The sequence below is a fragment of the Belonocnema kinseyi genome, chromosome 4, assembly GCF_010883055.1.
Source record: "Belonocnema kinseyi isolate 2016_QV_RU_SX_M_011 chromosome 4, B_treatae_v1, whole genome shotgun sequence".
Lineage (NCBI taxonomy): Eukaryota > Metazoa > Arthropoda > Insecta > Hymenoptera > Cynipidae > Belonocnema > Belonocnema kinseyi.
This window is the reverse complement of record NC_046660.1, coordinates 42,521,940-42,541,719: the sequence shown is the minus strand read 5'-3', so window position 1 is coordinate 42,541,719 and position 19,780 is coordinate 42,521,940. Positions and strand designations below refer to the sequence as shown.

General features: G+C 24.9%; 1 protein-coding gene and 1 long non-coding RNA gene across 4 annotated transcripts; one reads left to right on the top strand and one right to left on the bottom strand.

Annotated features, from left to right (window-relative positions):
* The first annotated feature begins 255 nt into the window (after positions 1–255).
* LOC117170705 (mitochondrial glycine transporter-like) lies at positions 256–19,754 on the top strand. Of its 3 annotated transcripts, XM_033357695.1 has the most exons (8): positions 256–478; positions 857–937; positions 8,349–8,467; positions 10,067–10,151; positions 10,232–10,411; positions 16,511–16,679; positions 16,807–17,066; positions 19,587–19,704. In XM_033357695.1, the coding sequence occupies exons 2-8, from the start codon at positions 884–886 to the stop codon at positions 19,611–19,613; spliced, it is 894 nt and encodes a 297-aa protein (XP_033213586.1). In that variant the 5' UTR covers positions 256–478; positions 857–883; the 3' UTR covers positions 19,614–19,704. The 3 variants fall into 3 exon arrangements, with proteins under 3 accessions (XP_033213586.1, XP_033213588.1, XP_033213585.1); XM_033357697.1 differs by lacking the exons at positions 256–478; positions 857–937 and adding an exon at positions 981–1,148; XM_033357694.1 differs by lacking the exons at positions 256–478; positions 857–937 and adding an exon at positions 7,424–7,557 and having other exon boundaries at positions 19,587–19,754.
* Positions 16,477–16,912, bottom strand: LOC117170706. The gene is made up of 2 exons (XR_004466838.1): positions 16,769–16,912; positions 16,477–16,697 (listed from the first exon to the last, which is right to left on the bottom strand). It is a non-coding gene; the product is annotated as an uncharacterized LOC117170706 (long non-coding RNA).
* Positions 19,755–19,780: the final 26 nt, after the last annotated feature.

Sequence of the window (19,780 nt, the reverse complement as noted above, 5' to 3'; positions counted from 1 at the left end):
CTGCCGCTCAAATTCAAATGGTTCAAAGAAACTTACAAAAAGTATAAACATACTAAAAAAAAATAGCTATTTGCGTATAAAAACAATTAAATTCATTTATTAAAATCTTTTAACAAAGAAAATTTATTATTTTTAGTATTTTCTGCTTTGTAGGTTTTAAACATATGTCGCAGTGATAACAAAAATAACAAGTACGAAATGGAAAATTTGATTTTGACAGATAATCTTATCACTGATATCGTTGGATGATTGTCTATTCTCGTCCATTGTTATAAGCAAGTGATTTTTTATAAAATGTAGCATAATGGCTGTGAACCTCTATATAAATATGCTTTTTATTGGTTACAATCGTTAAAATCTAAAGAAAACTAAATAGACCATTGTCAATTTAGATATATAACCTCTCTGAAAAGTTTAATATGCGAGCAATTAAGATATTCTTCGCATATAATAAATAGAAACGCAGTTACATAATCGAGTGAGTAAAAGAAAATTGTTGCCTTTAAAAAGACTAAAAAAGTGTAAAAATAAACGATAAATAATGGATTTCCTTAAAGTGAATTTGGAGGTTATCTCTGGACTCTCAAAATAAGTATATTTTTCTGAATCTTTAGAAATTTATATACTTCAATATATAAGGGACTTAATTTAGAAGAATTAATTATTTAAATCGGTTCACATTCCTTCATGAACGTTAATATAAAAAGAAATTAAAAGAAATGTGCCCCTGGTTTTTGTATATTTTCCATAAAATTAAAAAAAATATTCGTTATTTTGAGCCTATCTGAGAAAGGAAATGTACAAGCGTGCGATTTTTCGAGTCACGTTTAAATCACGTTTGTGTTTTCTTTATCAGTGAATTGCTGATCAAGTATAGTTGGACATGCAGGGTCAATTCGTTGACCCAAGAGGCGAAGAAATGCAGATAAGTGGAAATGTAAGTAATCAGAACACCACAACACACCACCCTTATGTCTGTAAATCAGTATTCTATTGACCAGGAGCGAAGTATCTAAGATATATTCAAGTCGCTTCTTCGAAATAGAAAATCTTGTTTAATATTATTTTTGAAAACAGCAAAAAGTTCTACGCTTCTCTACAAACCTGTGTTTATTTTTTATTTAATTAAAATGGAAGCTTTGGGCTCTGTAAGTATTTTTTTATTCCTTAGCCTTATATACTTGTATTAATATTTTTTTTTTAATTACTTTTGAGAAATTGTTCTATTCGTCTCGATTTATTTGATTTATTTTGGAAAAACCACATGAAACTATATAATTAATTAATAATAATCTAAAAGTTTTCGCCACATCCAGGATTTCCAGGTCAAGAAGTCAAGTTTTTTACATGAAATAATAAAATAATCGTTTTTTATAGATGTAAAAAATGGGCCACTTAATTTTTATTGACCAACAATTAAAAAAAAAAACAGACTCATAAATAAATTCTTAATTTCTTGCAAACATAAGTCATCCTTGAAATCCTTGAAGTTTTTGAAATCTTTAAAACCGTTTAATTCTTTGTGACATTTTTTGAAATATTTTGAAATATTTGTGAAAGCTTTTTTCAATCTTTGTAAAAATTTGCGTGTTCGTTTGAATCATTGAAATATTTTGAAATTTTCTTAAATTTGTTGGAATCTTTTAAAATCGTTTAACGTCTTTGAAATATTTCTGAAATCTTTCGTATTCGTTCGAAATCATTAAACTATTTGATATTGTTTAAAATCTTTGTAATGTTGTAAAATCTTCAAAATTTTGTGTACCTTACCCATTTTGAAATCTTTGAAATTGTATTCTTCTAAAATATTTAATAAATTTTTGAAATATTCGTTAAATCTTTTGTATTCATTTCAAATCTTAACAATATTTTTAATCTGTGTACAATTTTTAAAATTTTAGAAATCTGGTTTATTATGATTCTTTTAAATCTTTGGAATTTTTTGAAATATTTGTTAAATTTTTGAAATCCTTTTAATCTTTATAAAATGTTCTTTGAAATCTGGTGTAATGTACCCTTTTTAACTTTTTAAAATCCTTATAATATTTTTAAACATTCTATATTAGCGGAGACGAAATTGAAAACTTGTAGAATTATTCACAATATTGAAGTATGTTCATTGCATTCTGTAAAATAATTGGCAAAGTCTAGAAAAAATACTTAGAAATCACTTTATTTATTCTGTAATGAGTAAAAGATACATTTTATCTCCATAAATAAAAAACTTTTCAGTCGCAGTTTCTTATATAACAGACTAAAAGACTTAAATTACTTTTCAAATTAAATAACTGCTTTAAAAGAAAAAAAATTAAATACAAGGTTCTCGTAAAAAAATCAAGGAAATTTCCATGCTTTTAAGGTTGATGTACACGCTGAACTAGGACGATTGGTTCGTTTAATTATTTAAAGTTTAGAAGCAAATAAGTTTAAGGGACAACTAAAAAAGTCCGAAAAATAAAATTCCTGGTACTGTAAAATTCCCCAATTTGGAAAGTTCCCGAATAATGAAATTTCCGAATAATAAAATTCTCGAATTAGAAAATTCCAGAATAATAAAATTACCGAATTGTAACATTCCGGGCAGTTTATAATATTACCAAATTTTTAAATTTCCGAATTTAAACATTGAAAAAAATCCTTATTTATTATTATTTTAAATTCAAACAGTAATTTTAGAAAACTCTAAACATTACAAATCATTTGTTTTCTGATAAAAATATTTTATCATTGTATTTTTAATAAATAAACAATATTGATAAATTTTTTTTTCAACTGTTTCAATTTGGAAATTTCTTTGGAGAATTTTATTTTTCGGAATTTTTCAGTCTTCTCAAGTTTAAAATGAAAAAAGTAAAGTTCAATTAGTAATAATAGGGGGCAACTAATGCCTTTTGCCCCTTCCTCCCTAAATCTGAATGTACCTATGTCTACCACATGCGATAGAAAGAGTTTGCCCCCGCAAAAAAAATCCTTCCGGCGCCACTGCTGGAAAATCCCGAATAATGACATTTCCGAATAATAAAATTACCGAGTAATAAAATTCCCTAATATTTTTTTCGGTTTAAAATACTAGGAATGAAGAAAAAACCTTTAATATTTTTTACTTCTGAAATCAGTTTCAGTAAAAACAATCAAAATTAAAAAATCTATTAAGATTATAACTTTTTAATTTCAACCAGAAGTGAGGTCTTTAAACTTCTTAGTTTATTTACATAATAAGTACAAATTAAAATTTTGCATTTCTTACTTCAAAATTAAGAGTTTTGTGTTTAGAACATTACCATTTTCCAGATTGTCTAAATTTCTTAAAATCTTGTCTCTTTCTCAATCTTCAAGAAATCCCTGAAATCCTGAAATATTCTCAAATTCCTTAAATATTTTAAATTTCTTGAATATTCTGAATTTCTTTAAAATTCGGAATTCTCTGAAATCCTCCACTTCTCTGAAATCGTTGAATATTCTGAATTTCTGCGAATTCCCTATATCCCCAGAATTCCTGGAATATTACGAATTTCTGAAATTCCTTGAATTCTATTCATTCTCTAAATTCCCCGAACTTATTCAATTCCTTCAATTTCGTGAATTCCTTACATTTCTTAAAAGCTCTTAAATAACTGAAATTCTCTAAGTACCCTAAATTATATGAATATTCTTAATTCCGTGAATATTTTTGTAATATTCTCCAATCTATTCCTTGCATATTCGGAAATTTGAATATTCTCTATTGAATTTTAATATATTTGAATATTCTCGGAATTCTTTGGACTCTTTCAATTTCTTTAATTTAATGGATTTATTGAATTCCTTTAATGTTCTGAAATCCCCTAAATGCTCTCAAATCCTGAAATATTGTGAATTCTGTGAATCCTTTAAGTTCCCTGAAATCCCTGAAATTTTCTGAATTTCCTCAAATTTGGGCATTTCTTGACTATCATGAGTTCCCAGAAATCCTTGAATATTCGGAATTCCCTGAAATTTTGGTATATTCTCAATTCCTGACGTCCCTCGAATTCTTTGAATTTCTTAAATATTCTTAATTCATTTACTTCCCTGACTTTCTTCTTTTTTTTTTTAATTCCTTCAATATTCTGAATTCTCTGAAATCCCTAATGCTCTGAAATTCTCTGAAATCCTTAAATATTTTTAATTCCTTCAATTCTTCTTGATTCCTCTTAATTCTTTACAATATTCTGAAGTCCTCATAATTCGGGGTATTCCGCGAATGCTGACAATTTAGATATATCTGGGAATTCGTAGGAATTTAAAGATTTTAAGGAAATTGAATGAATTCAAAAGGATTTGAAAGAGTTTAAAATCATTCCAAGCTATTCAAAAGAATAAAAAAATCACTCAGAACTAAATATTCTTGAGTTATCTTTCCAATTCTCCAAGACCTTTTCCACATTAATTTGTGAACAGAAATTTCCTGAAAAATAAAACCATATTGCTAAAATTAATATTTTTTGAATTAATCAAATTGTAAAAATTAAAAATGGAATCAAAGTAATCTTGTTTAATATTTGTATATTATTAATTATCAATTACAATTTTTCCTGCGCTTTGTAGCACAGCGTATACTATTGATAATACATTAATATTGTTATTTAATGAACGGTTTTTTCAGTTTTGAATTTCTGTTGTAACAGAAAGAATATTAAAGAACATGTTCAATAGTATAGTTATGTTTGAATAAAATTTATTTTTAATTTTACTTTATGATTCAATTTTCTCAGGCCTGATTGTCCTAGTTTGAATACGTCATTATTAAAAAAATAAATTGACATTTGTAAATAAGATATAATTAAATTGAAAGTCTGATGCTAATGACGTTACAGTTTTGTGGGAAAGCAAGATTTCAAAGGCTAGTTTCATTGTTTAAATTAGACATGCTATACATAAATAACTATTTATCATTGATAGACTTATCAGACACCACCCTCCATTCTTAGTTACATTTACTGTCATTTTAGCTCCATTATCAGTAGGAGGCAGATTTACAAATTTAGCTCTTAATCATTTTAAAGTAAACTTCTTCTCTAAATGTACATTATTTGTCTAAGATATAGTTATTAATTCTCAAAATCTTCTTTGCTATTAAATATACACCATTTTTGAAGGGTTACAATTAAAATTGTTAACCTTTTAATTTCAAAATCTTATTCTAAATGATTTAACATGAAGCATTTTTTACTTTGCATACTTTTACTTTTACAGTTGTTTAATTTTTTTATGGCTTTAATATAAAAATTGATAGTATTATATCTACAGCGCGCAGGCAGCAATGCATGGCCAATTAATAATATAAAAAGGGTTACTATGTTTCTTATTTTATAATTGTACAGTTTAATCGCTTAAAAAATAATAATTTGAGAAGCATGACTTTATTTTTCAAGGAAAATGTTTTTATTTTTTTACATATTAATGTGGAAATGGTCTTGGAAAGTTAAAAAAGCTACCTCAAAAATATTCAGTTTTTAATGATTTTTCATTCTTTTAAATTCCTGCGAATGCTTTTAAACTCTTTCAAATTCTTTTGAATTATTTTAACTTCCTTGAAATCAACTGAATTCTTCCGAATTCCCAGATATATTTAAATTCATCTCAATTCTATGAAGTCGTAGAATTTCCTAAATTCTTAGAACTCCCTGAATTCCAAGGATTTCAAAATATTTCGAAGAATTTAAGGAATTCAAGAAATTCTATAAATTCAGAATATTCGAGGGAATTCATGGATATTCAAGGGTTTCAGGCAATGTGGAGAATTCAAAGATTTCAGAAAATATGAGGAATTCTTAAGATTTATGGAATTAAAACAACTTTTTATTCAAGCAATTCCGAGAAATTAAGAATTTTAGTGAATTCAGAGATTTTCAGGAAATCTGCTAAATTTTCAGTACTCTAAATATAAAACTTTAAATTAAAAAAAATTTAAGTTTTGAAAGCTGTGCATTTTAAGTTCGAAAGGCTTTAAGTTTGATATTGAACCATTTTTTAGTAATTTAAATTAAAAAATTTTCAATTAAAAACGTATTAAATTTGTAAATTGTCCATAAATTTCATTTCAAACGTTTATTCAAGCAATTGAAGACATTTCAGGTTAAAATAAATTATTTAACTACTCATTGGGTTCAATTTATGTTTCAACAATAAAATATATTTGTTTCTAAACGATATAATTTTGAAAGATTTAAAAATAAAACCAAATTATTTTCAAGATTTCGATATAATTATATGCTTTCAATTCAAGATTGTTTAATTTTACACAGTTCCAGATTTAAATAATATAATTTTTAAAGGTTAAAGACTCCCCTCAGTCTTGAAAATTCAAAATTGAGATTGTAATCGATTTTAAAAATCTAATTGTTTTTACTGAAACTATAATATTAGTGGCCATAAAGGAAGGCTTGTTCTTTATTCCAAGTATTTTAGAACAGAAAAAAAACATTTTTTCCTTTTGCACTTACGCATTTATAAACTTTAAATCCGTTAAATAATAAAAATTTTAAAAAACAGGAATTGAAAAAGACAAAAGCTTTTCTGGGAACAATAAACGTATTGATTATATTATTATTAATTTCCTTTTCATACAAAAAATAGATTACAAAATCATTATTTAAGATAAAAAATTTCTCCACCAATCATAGAATTGTAATCCTTATCAAATTAATGTAACTTTATATCCTCGTACAATTTAGTTTTACAACAACAAAATATTCTTGGGGGGTCTTCTGATCAGTTTTGAAATGTTTAGACAAACCGTATTATTAATTACCAAACGAGGGTGATAATTTCATCGTGCGTCATAATTTATTTACTTGGTCAAGTGAATGCTAACGTAGTTTCCCACAGCAACATGTTTTTCTCAAACCGAAAGTTAAATGTAATTCTTTGATTCATTGCAACACAAGGCTTTTTAACACAAATTTTTTACATAATTAATTAATTCCCAAAGTTTTATTTTTTCCTGAAGATAATCTAAAATAATCTAACTATTTGCCTTCTTTAATAAAAAATAAAGAGTTATGGAAATAAATGTTTATTAAAGTTAAAACAGTTTGAACAAAATTTGGATTGTGCTTAGCTAGTTTCCTCTTTTTGAAAAGTTAGACTTTAGTGCCCTTTTTTAATTATCACAAACATAATTACATTTTAATCGATTACGGATTCTTGTAAAGATCACTGTTTCTATGACCTCATAGATTATTTAAGCTCACGTGTGAAGTCTCGTGAGTGATAATATATAAAACATAATAAATTTCCTCAATATCTCTCAATGAACACGAGATCACACGTGCTATTAAAGGTCATTTGATAGACGCAATAGATTAATTTTTGTTTACTTTAATTAAAAGATTAAACTTTTAACGACCACCAATCAAAATTATCTCTGATTTATCGATAATTCTATACCTTGTAGACTATTTTCGAGCGATGGTCAATTACGCCCCAGCTACCTGTGTAGGGTTCCCCCACTATGCGACTTCCCCTGACTTCACCAAATTTCTGCCGTCGAGCCTGTTCAGCTGGAGTCCTTTGTACCTAACGAGGAATAAATGTGTAATATGACATTTTTTAAATTTAGAACTTGGCAATTTATAAATATAATATTCGGAATCTACAAATTATAATGATCCCAATAATATTTTATTTTAATAAAAAAGTTGAAAATTAAAGAGTAAATGTTCAAGTTTAATTTATCGGTTTAATCAATTTACTTAACTTAGGAAAATTCCGGAAGTTACGTATAACTTGTCCGTCTGGGATACTAAGATAAAAATTATGCAATTTGTTTATGAAAATTAATTAAAAATTCAATTTTATTAAAAGTAAAAGCTTACCAGTATCTGAAATTTAAGTTAAATTTGTAATTTAAAAGTGCTTTGTTTAAAAAATACAAACAGCATGAAAAAATTCACAAATCAAAATTAAATTTCCAAAATACAGGTATGAATAATAGGGACAGGTGCTAAATAAAATTCAAATAATTTTTTCAGGCATTGTTCGGATTTGTTTAACCTTTAACACTGAGCTCTTTTAAATTATAAATGTAACTTAAATTTCAGGTACTGGTAAGTGCGAGTGATATTCCTACACTTATAACTGAAAATATATTTATGGAAATCTTTTTTATTCAGCTTTTTATGTGCTAAAATATTATTTTTAATTAACTTTCATAAACAAAGTCATCAAGCCTTAAATTTAAAAAATATTATATTCGGCATTTAAGCCCTCATCAGGTACAAGGAACTCGCGCTGACCAGGCTCGGATGCGTAGTAATTTTAAAGTTTAGTTCAAAACACTTGTCAATATCTTAAAATTCCAACATCGTCTTTCAATTTGTTTTCAGCATCCCATATTGAAATCTTTCCTCGCTGGATCTTTCTCTGGAACATTTTCAACTATTTTATTTCAACCGTTGGATCTTATAAAAACAAGACTTCAAGACAGAGTCAGTAACAATGCGGGGTAAGTTATCAAAAACAATTCTGAAAGATTAAATAAAACAGAATTGGTATAGTTTTTTGTGGGCTTACCAAATCTGCTTCTTTTCAAAGTTTTTGGAATCTAATCCTTCCCTATCTAAAAAAAAATACGTAGATAAAAATAATCGAAAATCTCGCGCTATCTATATGAAGTTTTCAGTTTGTTGTTATAAATTTTCTCGAATTTTGTAAATCCAATTTCCAAATAAGGAATTTTAATCCTATAATTTATTTACTTTAAATTGTAAATTATTTTAAATATTAATGAAACGATTATATTGTTAACTTGTTGTGAAGAGAAAAATCAAATTATGGAGAAAATTTTAGAATATATCTATTTATGAAGAGTACGTAGATTGTCGGTACCATTTTAAATGATTTAGGTTTTTTTATAAAAGATTAATTTTAAGCTTTGAAGATTTCAAAATATTATACTATATTTTTATTTCAGCAGGCTTTTAAAAAATTTGTAGGAAAAATATGAATTATAATAAAATTTGAAAAGATTTAAAAATAATTTAAATCTTGATAAGACCTCAAAATATGTAAAACAAACTGTAGATTGTTCAAGATTTGTTATTATGAAAAAATAATGTTAGGAAAATATTTTAAAATATCTTAAAGCTTTACAGAAGATTTGTCAAAAACAAATCGGCAAGATTGTAATACAATTTTAAGAATAATTTGTGTCAGCTTAAAAGATTTTTAAGAATTTAAAAAAAATTAAAGAGATTAAGAATATTTTAAAACTTTTAAAAAATGTCTAAAAATTTACGAAACATTTTTCAATTTTTTCCAATTGTTAAAAAGATCTAAATATTTTTTAAACAAACTCAAATTTATCCTGAAATTTTATAAAATCATCGAAAATAAAAATAAAATTCTTAGAAATTTTCTACATACTTTTTACATTCCAAAAATCTTCAAAAAGATTTTTTTATTTTGTATTTTGTATTTAAAAAAGTATTTTCCCTTCAAGAATATAATTTTCCTCATATTTTTTTTTCTTTCTTGGAGGAAAATACTTTTTTTGATTAAAAATTAAATAATTTGTTTGGAATTTAGTCTTTGTGGCTTGAAAGTTCATCTCTTTTGGTTAAGGATTTAATAATTTGATTAAAAATTCGTTTATTTTTGAATAAATTCAACTGTTTTTTATTTGAAACTCAAATATTTTTGTATTTAAATATTAACTGTTAAATTTTTCGTTGAGAATTTACTTTTTTTGGTTAAATATTCAACAAATGTGTTTGAAAATTTATTTTTCTAGTTGAAGATTCATCATTCTAGTTAAAAATTCGTCATTTTTGGTATAAAATGGATCCTCTTAGAAGAAAATTCTCGTATTATGTTGATAATTAACTTTTTCGTTAAAAATTCATATTTCTGTTTTAAAAAATTAAAATGATTTGCAGAAAATTCGTCTCTTTTGGAAAATATTTAATCTTCAATCTTTAAAAGTATATTTATGTAACCTTAAAAATAAATGAATAAGACTAAAAAATAAATAGTTATTCGAAATTTTTGTTAAAAATTTTTACCCAAAACACTAAAAAATATCCAATTTCTATGGTTTTTTCAGGCGTGGAAAATCTGGAATGGTCAAAACCATGGTTCAGATAGTTCAAAATGAAAACATATTCGGATTATGGAAGGGAATGACCCCTGTAAGTATATCATGCTTTTTCTTACGATAAAAAAGACTTTGATGTATTTTTAATTTTCATAAATAATAATTTTATTTCAGTCCATAACCAGAGTAATTCCAGGCGTTGGTCTTTACTTTTCATCCCTGCACTGGATAAGACACGTCCTCGAACTCGAAGATCCACTCACACCTTTCCAGGCAGTCAGTTTGGGAATCACAGCTCGTTCAATGTCCGGAGCTTTATTAATTCCAATAACGGTTGTCAAAACCCGATTCGAGGTATTATTTTTTATTACATTTACAGAATGTTTACTCGAAAACTTTAATATTTGTGAAATATTTTTAAATATTCTAAACAATCTTAAATTATATAAAACCATTGAAATATTCTACAAATTTTGAAATTATTAAAAAAACAAAAAAGAAAATAAATTTACAAAAAAATATTTGTGAACACTTTTGAAATCTTCTAGACAAAATTTGAAATCATTGCAAATCTTTGAAATGTTCCGAAATCTTTTAAAAGTATAAAATCTTTATTAAATGTTTGAATTCGTCAGGGTGTCTAGCGATTCTTAGGAACAAAATTCAAGGTCTTTTCCAGATTTTCCAGGTCAAGAAATCAAAATTTTCCATATCTCCTTTTTTACATCAAATAATCAAATAAACGTTTGGGATACATGTACAAAATGAGCAATTTCATTTTTTATTGGCCAAAATGTTTAAAAGAAATCCGAATAGTAAACAAATTATAATTTTTTGCGAACATGAGTCATCTTTGTGAAATCTTTAGGAATATTTTTAAATTTTTGTAATGTCTTTGAAATCATTGAAATCTTTAAGAAATGCTTGGCATTTTTTCGAAGCTTTTGTAAAATCTTTAAAATTCTTGAAATCTTTGTGAACTATTTCTTTAATCTTTGTTTGCGAAATCTTTTGGTCTGTTTAAAATCATTGAAGTCTTTTGAAATCTTCTCAAATGAGTTGAAACCTTTGGAAATTGCTTTAAATCTTTGAAATGTTTTGAAATTTTTGTAATCCTTATGAATTCTTTAAAGAAATTGTGAAATATTTATGAAATCTTTATGAAATTTTTTGTAATCGTTTAAAATTACTGGAATATTTGAAATCTTATAAAAAATGTGGATATCGTTTAAAATATTTGAAATGTTTTTAAATCTTTGAAATATTTTTTTAATCTTTGTGCGTGAAATCTTTTCTGGCCGTTTGAAGTTATTAAAATCTTTTGAAATCATTAAAAATCTTTTTAATGCTTTGAAATCTGGTGTAATGTACCCTAGTTGGAATCTTTGAAATCCATGAAATGTTGTAAATCCTTAAGAATTCTTAAAAATATTTGAGAAACCTTTCGGAATCTTTTGTAATCGTTTGAAATCTTGTCAACAATTTTTAAATCGTTTAAAAGCTTTAAAATAATTTGAAATCCTTCAAATCTGGTGCACTGCACCCTTGTTGAAATCTTTGAAATTGTCTTATTGTTTTGAAATCTTTATGAATGTTTTATGAAATCTTTGAAACAGGTGTGAAATGTTTTGACATCTCCTAAACATTTTTGAAGTTATTTAAAATGTTAAAAATGTTTTGAAATCTTTGAGAATTCGTTGGAATTATTTAAATTATTACAAATCTTAGTGAAATATTTTGATATCATCTAAAAAAATTTTGAAATTGTTTAAAATCTTTGAAATGTTTTGAAATCTTAGAAATGTGGTTAAATTTTCCCTTTTTAAAATCTTTAAACTCTTTTGTATTTGTGAAATGCTCGAAATCTTTGGGGAATTTTTGTGAAAACTTTTTAATCTAGTGTACACGCATTTTTTTGAATGTTGAAAATCCTTGAAATCTTTGTGAAATATTTTGATATGTATTAAAACCTTTTGAAATAGTTTCAAATTTTTGAAATCTTTGAAATCTGGCGTGCGCGCCTTTTTTAAATCGTTAACGTCCGTGAAATATTAAAGATATTTAAAAATATTTTGAAATCTTTAGAAATATTTTGTAACCTTTTGAAATTTGTTGTACACTCAAAAACCGAGTAGTCAACCACTCGAAAAATCCGCTGTATGGCCATGACTTATTCTAATTCTGAAACTAAATTAACATCGAAATTTTAATCTAATAATTTGTATCATTCATAAGTTGAACTCCTTAACAAAAAGTGCCTTGAAAATATTTTTATTTATTCTGTAAATGAAAAAAGATAAATTATATCTTGACGAATAAAAAAATGTTGAGCAGTAAGAATTTTTCTAAACGAGATGTTTCTTTCATAATAGGCTAAAAGATTTAAATCACTCTTCTCATTTCGATAAAATTACTGTTTTAAAAGAAAAGAAAAAGAATAATTAAAATTCAAGGTTTCCGTGAAGAAATCAAGGGGATTTCTAGGTTTTCAAGGTCACTAGACACCCTGTTCTTTGTGAAATCTTTTTAATGTTTTGAAATCTTTAAAATCTGGTGTACTGTACCCTTTTAAAAAATGTTAAAAACAAATTTTATGAAATCTTTCAAATAATTGTGTAATCTTTTGTGTTCATTTTACATTTTTTTTAAATTTTGGTAAAATCTTTGAAATTCTTCAAAGCTTTCTGAAAGGTTTTGGAATATTTGTGAAATCTCTTGAAATCTTCTAAACAAATTTAAAATGTTTACGAAATTTTTATCACAATCTTTGAAATATTTGTAATATCTTTTGTATTTATTTGAAATCATTAAAATATATGAAATATTTTAGAATTTTGGTAAAATCTTTGAAATCTTTGTGAAATGTATTGAAATATGTTTTGAAATTTGTATGAAATCTTTCTTTAATCCGTGTTTGTGAATTATTTTGTGTTCGTTTGAAATCATTAAAATCTTTTGAAATCTCAAATTCATTGAAACCTTTTGAAATTGTTTAAAATCTTCGAAATCTGGTGCAATATACACTTATTGAGATCTATAAAATTCTTAAAATCTTTTGATATCCTTATACATTCTTTGAAATACTTTTAAAATTTTTCCTACATCTTTTTTATTTATTTGAAAACACTGGAATACTTGAAACTGTTGTAAAATATTTGAAAATTTCCTAAAAAAATGTTGATGAAATCTTTTGTATTCGTTTGAAATCATTAAAATATTACAAATCTTTGCGAATTCTTTTCAAATATTATAAGAATTTTGAAATTATGTAAAATATTTGGAAATCTGGTGTACTGTTCCTGTTAAAAAAATGTTTTAATGCTTGTATTCTTTTGACATTTCTATTAAATTATGATGAAAACTTTATGAAATCTTCTAAACAATTTTATAACTAAATTTGAAATCATTGCAAATTTTTTTTTTTTTTAATATTTTTATTAATTTTTTTTTTAATATTCTTTTTTTTAATATTTTTTTTTAAATATTTTTAATATTTTTTTAATATTTTTTTTATATTCTTTTAATATTTTTTTAATATTCTGAAATCTTAAAAATCGAATTCACCGTGCCCTTTTGAAAATCCTTAAAATCTTCTGAAAGTTTCAAAATCTTTGTGAAATGTTTGAAAACTTTGTAAAACCTTTGCTAAATCTTTTGAATTCTTTGAAATCTGGTGTACTGACCCTTTTTGAATTCTTTGAATTTCAAATCTTTATACAAATTTTAGGAAATGAAATGAAATCATTTAAAATCTTGCAAAAGGTTCCGAAATCTTTGAAAGCTGGTGTATTGTGCCCTGTTTGAAATCTTTGAATTTTAAATCTTTCGGAAATTTTTATCAAACTGTTTGAAATAATTGTAAAATCTTTTGTATTCTTTTCAAATCATTGAAATATCTGAAATCTTTCACAATTTTGGTAAAATCTTTGAAATGTATTGAAATATGTATCTTGAAATCTTTATGAAATCTTTCTTCAATCCGAGTTTGTGAAATCTTTTGTGTTCGTTTGAAATCCTTGAAATCTGAGCCCTGTTTGAAATTGTTGAATTTAAAATCTATATAAAATTTGTATCACAATCTTTGAAATATTTGTAAAATCTTTTGTATTCATCTGAAATAATTGAGATATCTGAAATCTTTTACAATTTAGGTAAAATCTTTGAAATCTTTGTGAAATGTATTGAAATATATATTTTGAAATCTCTCTTTAATCCGTGTTTTTGAAATCGTTTGTGTTCGTTTGAAATCTCAAATTCATTTAAACCTTTTGAAATTGTTTAAAATCTTCGAAATCTGGTGCAATATATTTTGAAATCTTAAAAATTCTTTAAATCTTTTGTAATCCTTGAACATTCTTTCAAATACTTGTGAAATATTTCCTACTTGTTAGAAATCACTGGAATACATGAAACTTTTGTAAAATATTTTGAAATTTTCTAAACAAAAAAATGTTGGTGAAATCTTTTGTATTCATTTGAAATCATTAAAATATTGGAAACCTTTGTGAACTCTTTTGAAATATTGTAAAAATTTGGAAACTATTTAAAGTCTTGTATGCTGTACCTTTTTAAAATTTTTTTAAATAATTGTATTCTTCTGACATCTCTATGAATTTTTGATGAAATGTTTGAAATCTTTGTGAAATTTTCTAAAAAAATTTGATATCATTGCAAATTTTTTTAATGTTTTGAAATCTTAGAAATCTTAGAAATCTGACTTACTTTTTTTTAAATCTTACCTTTTGAAAATCTTCTGAAAGTTTAAAAATCTTTGTAATATCTGCGAAATATTTTGAAATCTTTGAATTAAAAATCTGTATAAAATTGTTATGAAATTTATGAAATTTTTGAAATCTTTGTAATTATTTGAAATATTTTAAAATCGGATAAAATCTTTGAAATCTTTGTGAAATGTTTTGAGATATTTGTGAAATCTTTTCAAATCTTCTAAACAAATTTGAAACCGTTTAAAATGTTTCCAAATCTTCGAATTTAAAATCTTTCTGAAATTCTGATCGCAATCCTTGAAATATTTGTCACATCTTTTTTATTCATTTGAAGTCATTAAAATATCCGAATTCTTTTACAATTTTGGTAAAATCTTTGAAATCCATGAAACCTTTGTCAAATGTTTTGAAATAGGTATTTTGAAATATTTATGAAATCTTTCTTTAATCCGTATTTATGAAATCTTTTGTGTTCGTTTGAAATCATTAAAATCTTTGGAAATCTCAAATTTATTGGAACATTTTGAAATTGTTTAAACCCTTCGAAATCTGCTGCACTATACACTTTTTAAAATATATAAATTTCTTAAAATCGTTTGAAATCCTTATACATTCTTTGAAACACTTGTGAAATCTTTCCTACATCTTGTGCATTTATTAGAAATTACTGGATTATTTTTAACTTTTGTGAAATATTTTTAAACTGTCTGAACAAAAATGTTTGTGAAATCTTTTTGAAATATTAAAAAAATTTTGGAAATTATTTAAAATCTTTGAAGTGTTTTGAAATTTGGTGCACTGTACCCTTTTTGAAATCTTCCTGAAATATTTTGTATTTATTAAAATTAAAATTATTAAATCTTAAAAATTTAAAAATTTAAAATTATTTGAAATCTTTTAAAATCCACTTACCAAATTTGAAATCATTGCAAATCTTTGTGAATTATTTTGAAATTGTTTGAAATTATTTAAAATATTTTGAAATCTGGTGTACCGTACCTTTTTTGACATTTAAAACAAAACTTAAATTCTTGTATTCTTTTGATATTCCTATGCAATTTTCATTAAATATTTGAAATATTTTGTATTCATTTTAAATCATTAAGCTATTTGAATTATTTTTGAAATCCTTCATTAATCTTTGTTTGTGTAATCTTGTGTGTTCGTTTGAAACCATTAAAATCTTTTTAAATCTCAAATTTATTGAAACCTTCAGAAATTTTCTGAAATCGTTTGAAAATTTAAAGATCTTTGAAATCTTGCCTACACGCCCTTTTTAAAGTCCTTGAATCCTTTTAAAGTCTTTGAAATACGTGAACTCTTTCTGAAGTGTTCAAAATCCTTTTAAATATTATAAAAGCTTTGAAATATTTTGCAACCTTTATAATTATTTTGTAAAATTTTGAAATATAATGTTACTCAAAAACCGAGTGGCCAACCCCTCGAAAACTGTTTTAAAAGCAAACAAAAAATTCAAATTCAAGGTTCTCGTCAGAAATTTAAGGAGATTGCCAAGTTTTCAAGGTATCTGGACACCCTGAATAATCCTCTGTTCAAAAAATGAAAATGTAAACTTAATTTTAACACACACAAAAAAAACGAGATACGGGTTTATTAAAAACCATGGAAGTATTCTTTTTACATTTATTTCTTAAACTATTCAAAATACACATCCTACAATGATACACCTTCTCAATCTCAAATATATATATTTTTTTACTTTCAGAGCGGCGTGTACAAATATAACAGCATCGGTGAGGCGCTGAGAATAATTTACAAATACGAAGGCGTGAAAGGTCTTTCAAGTGGCCTCGTACCAACTTTACTTCGCGATGCGCCCTACAGTGGCCTCTACCTCATGTTCTATACCCAACTCAAAAACACAGTATCCACAGGTAAGATTTACAACAAACCTTTTCATCAAAGATTTAGAATATCAGTCGAAAAAGTAGTGAAATATAATAAATAAGAGAAAAATATTTACACTTCGCAAATATGAAAATCATATTAATTGTTTTCCAGAACTTCCACACTACAGTCATGTGACTTCCACTCATTTTTGTTGTGGAATCGTAGCTGGCATTTGTGCATCAGTCATCACACATCCTGCAGACGTTGTCAAAACAAAAATGCAATTGTATCCGAGCAAATTCCATAACGTCCATGGTGCCTTTGTTTTTGTATATCGAAAATACGGAGTCTTAGGCTACTTCAAAGGAATCGTCCCGCGAATGCTAAGGAGAACTCTAATGACCGCCATGGCCTGGACTGTGTACGAACGAGTAAGTATTTTCAAATAAAAATCAGGGTGGCTACTCTCTTTATAAAAAAAAAAAATCGCACGAATTCAAACAATTTCGCTCTAAATTGATCATTTTCAATAAAGTATATTGCTCTCAGGCCTTTTCAAAATACGCATGAAAAATTTTAAATAAGAAATGATTTGTGTAACAACTTGATGCATCGGAGTAACACTTTTGGACATTTTTTTTATGCGATGAGACTATTTTGCTACTATTTCGAAAAAAAAATAAAACTAAAAACACTATTTTCTAACAATTGTCCACTAATGTCACTATTTCTTAATTTTTCCTTAAATAATATAATTATTCAAAACAAAATAAATAATTTTTAAACAAGTTGTTGAATTTGCAAGCAAGAAGTTTAATTTTTTTACCAGAAAAGACGAATTTTCAATAAAATACGTACATTTGTAACCAAATAGTTGAATTTGCAACTAAGAAGATGGATGTTATGTTCCAAATTTATTTAAATTAACTTTTAGTTCATATTTTTTCGTTTGTAAAATTTTTTTCAACAAATAGTTGAATTTTTTAACTAAAAAAGACTAATGGAGTATTTATATATTAATTTTAAAATGGAGTAGTTAAATTTGCATTTAAGAAACTTAATTTTCAATTTGAAAAAAATCAACAAGGAAGTTTAATTATGTACCAAATAGACGAATTTTCAATAGAAAAATTTAAATTCTTAAAAAAAAGTTGAATTTTCAACAAAATAATTAATTTTTAGTAACAAAATAAAATTTTTTTAAATCTGACAAAAACTGTAAATCGTCTACCAGAAAAAGTATCTTTTTTTTAAAGAAAGTTCAACTTTTAACCAAATGACTGAAATTTCCGCTTAAAAAGATGAATTTCCAACGAAGAATGTAATAGTTCATAATTTAACAAAACAAAAATCGCCATTAGTGACTTTTTAATTGAAACTGATAGGGTTTAGTTGACAATTCAACTATTTAGTTGAAATTTGATGTATTTTGTTGAAAATTCTTATTTTTGGTAGAAAATTAGTTCTCTTGGTTGAAAATTCATCTTTTTCGTTGAAAAATTCAATTTTTTATTCAACATTAATTTCTTTATCTAAAGATTCAACTATTTTATTGTAAATTTATATTTTTTGTTTAAACCCAATTGTTTTTTTTTCATTTCAAATTAAATTCTTCTTAGGCTAAAAATTCAACTACTTGGTTCAAAAATGAACTATTTTCATACAAAATTCATGATTTTAGTCGAAAATTCGTTTTTTTTTTGTTAATAATTAATGTTTTAATTTAAAATTTAACAATTTTGTTGAAAAAAAATCCACATTATTAAGTTGGAAACTCAACCTGTTTTTAAGAAAACTCAAATTTTCAGCTTGAAATTTCAACAATTTGATAGAAAATTTATGGATTGTCTAAAATATTATGTATTTCATTAAAAATTCGTTTTTGTTCTTTATATCTGTTTTTTCACTTGAAAAATTTTTTTGTTCAAATATCTATTATTAAATTTGTTGTTGAAAATTTATATTTTTAAGTTGAAAATTCTTTTTTTTTGGGGAGGGGGGGGGGTAAATTTTTGTTTATTAAAAATTAATTTTTAGAACCGAAAATTTAATTACTTTGTTGGACATTTTTTTCCATCGTGAAATAATTTTTTTAACTTAAAATGACAAAATTCCATTTGTGTCTTCAATTAAAATTAACCTGTTTTAGTTGAAAATTCATCTTTTTAGTTGAAAATTTATGTATTTTGTTGAAAATCAATTTTTGTTTTATTAAAAATTTAATTTTTGTGTTTGAAAATTGATCTTTTTTTGGCTTAGGATTTAACTATTTTATTGGAAATTCATATTTTTCGGTTAAGCACAATTGTTTTATTATTTTGAATTCAATTCTTTTTTGGTTGAAAGTTCAACTTCTTGGTTAAAAAATGAATTAGTTTCTTTGAAGCTAATTTTTTTAATTGAACAGTCATAATTTTAGTTGAAAATTACTTGTTTTTTTTTGTTAAAAATTAATTTTTCAACTATTTTGTTTAAAATTAAATTTTTTGTTGAAAATTCACATTCTTGAACTGAAAATTCAACCTGTTCTGCAGAAAACTCGCTTTTTTGAATTGATAATTCCAGAATTTGGTACAAAATGAAACTGTTTATTATAAGAAAATTAGTTTCTTTTTTTAATTGAAAATTAATTCTCCAAACTTAAAAATTATTCAAAAAAAATTTGGACTAGCATCGCATATCTTTTTCAAACGATTTAATTTGAAATTTATATAATTTCTTGGATTTTTTTTTTGTAAAGGAAATAGTAAAGGAATAGTGGTATTAGCCGACAATTGTCAGAAAGTGTTTTTATTGTCATTTTTTCGAAATAATTGGAGGAATTCAAAATAGAAATTGAAATTTTCAATGAACAGCTTTAAATTTCCACAATTTTTCCGATCCAGTGGCCACACAGAAAATCTCCCGTTTATTCTGAAAATTTATCAAAATAACTCTCTTCTTTTTTTCAGATCACTGCCAACATCGGTTTCAAATAAACCTGATTGTACAATAATTGTATAATAATTGTACATATTTACCTTATACAGTATTAAAAAACGAGTATCCAATGTTTATAAGATCGTTTTCCTATGTATTACTTTGTTACATATTTATTAAATAAATTATACACTTATTATTATATAAAATATTTAATCAAGGATAG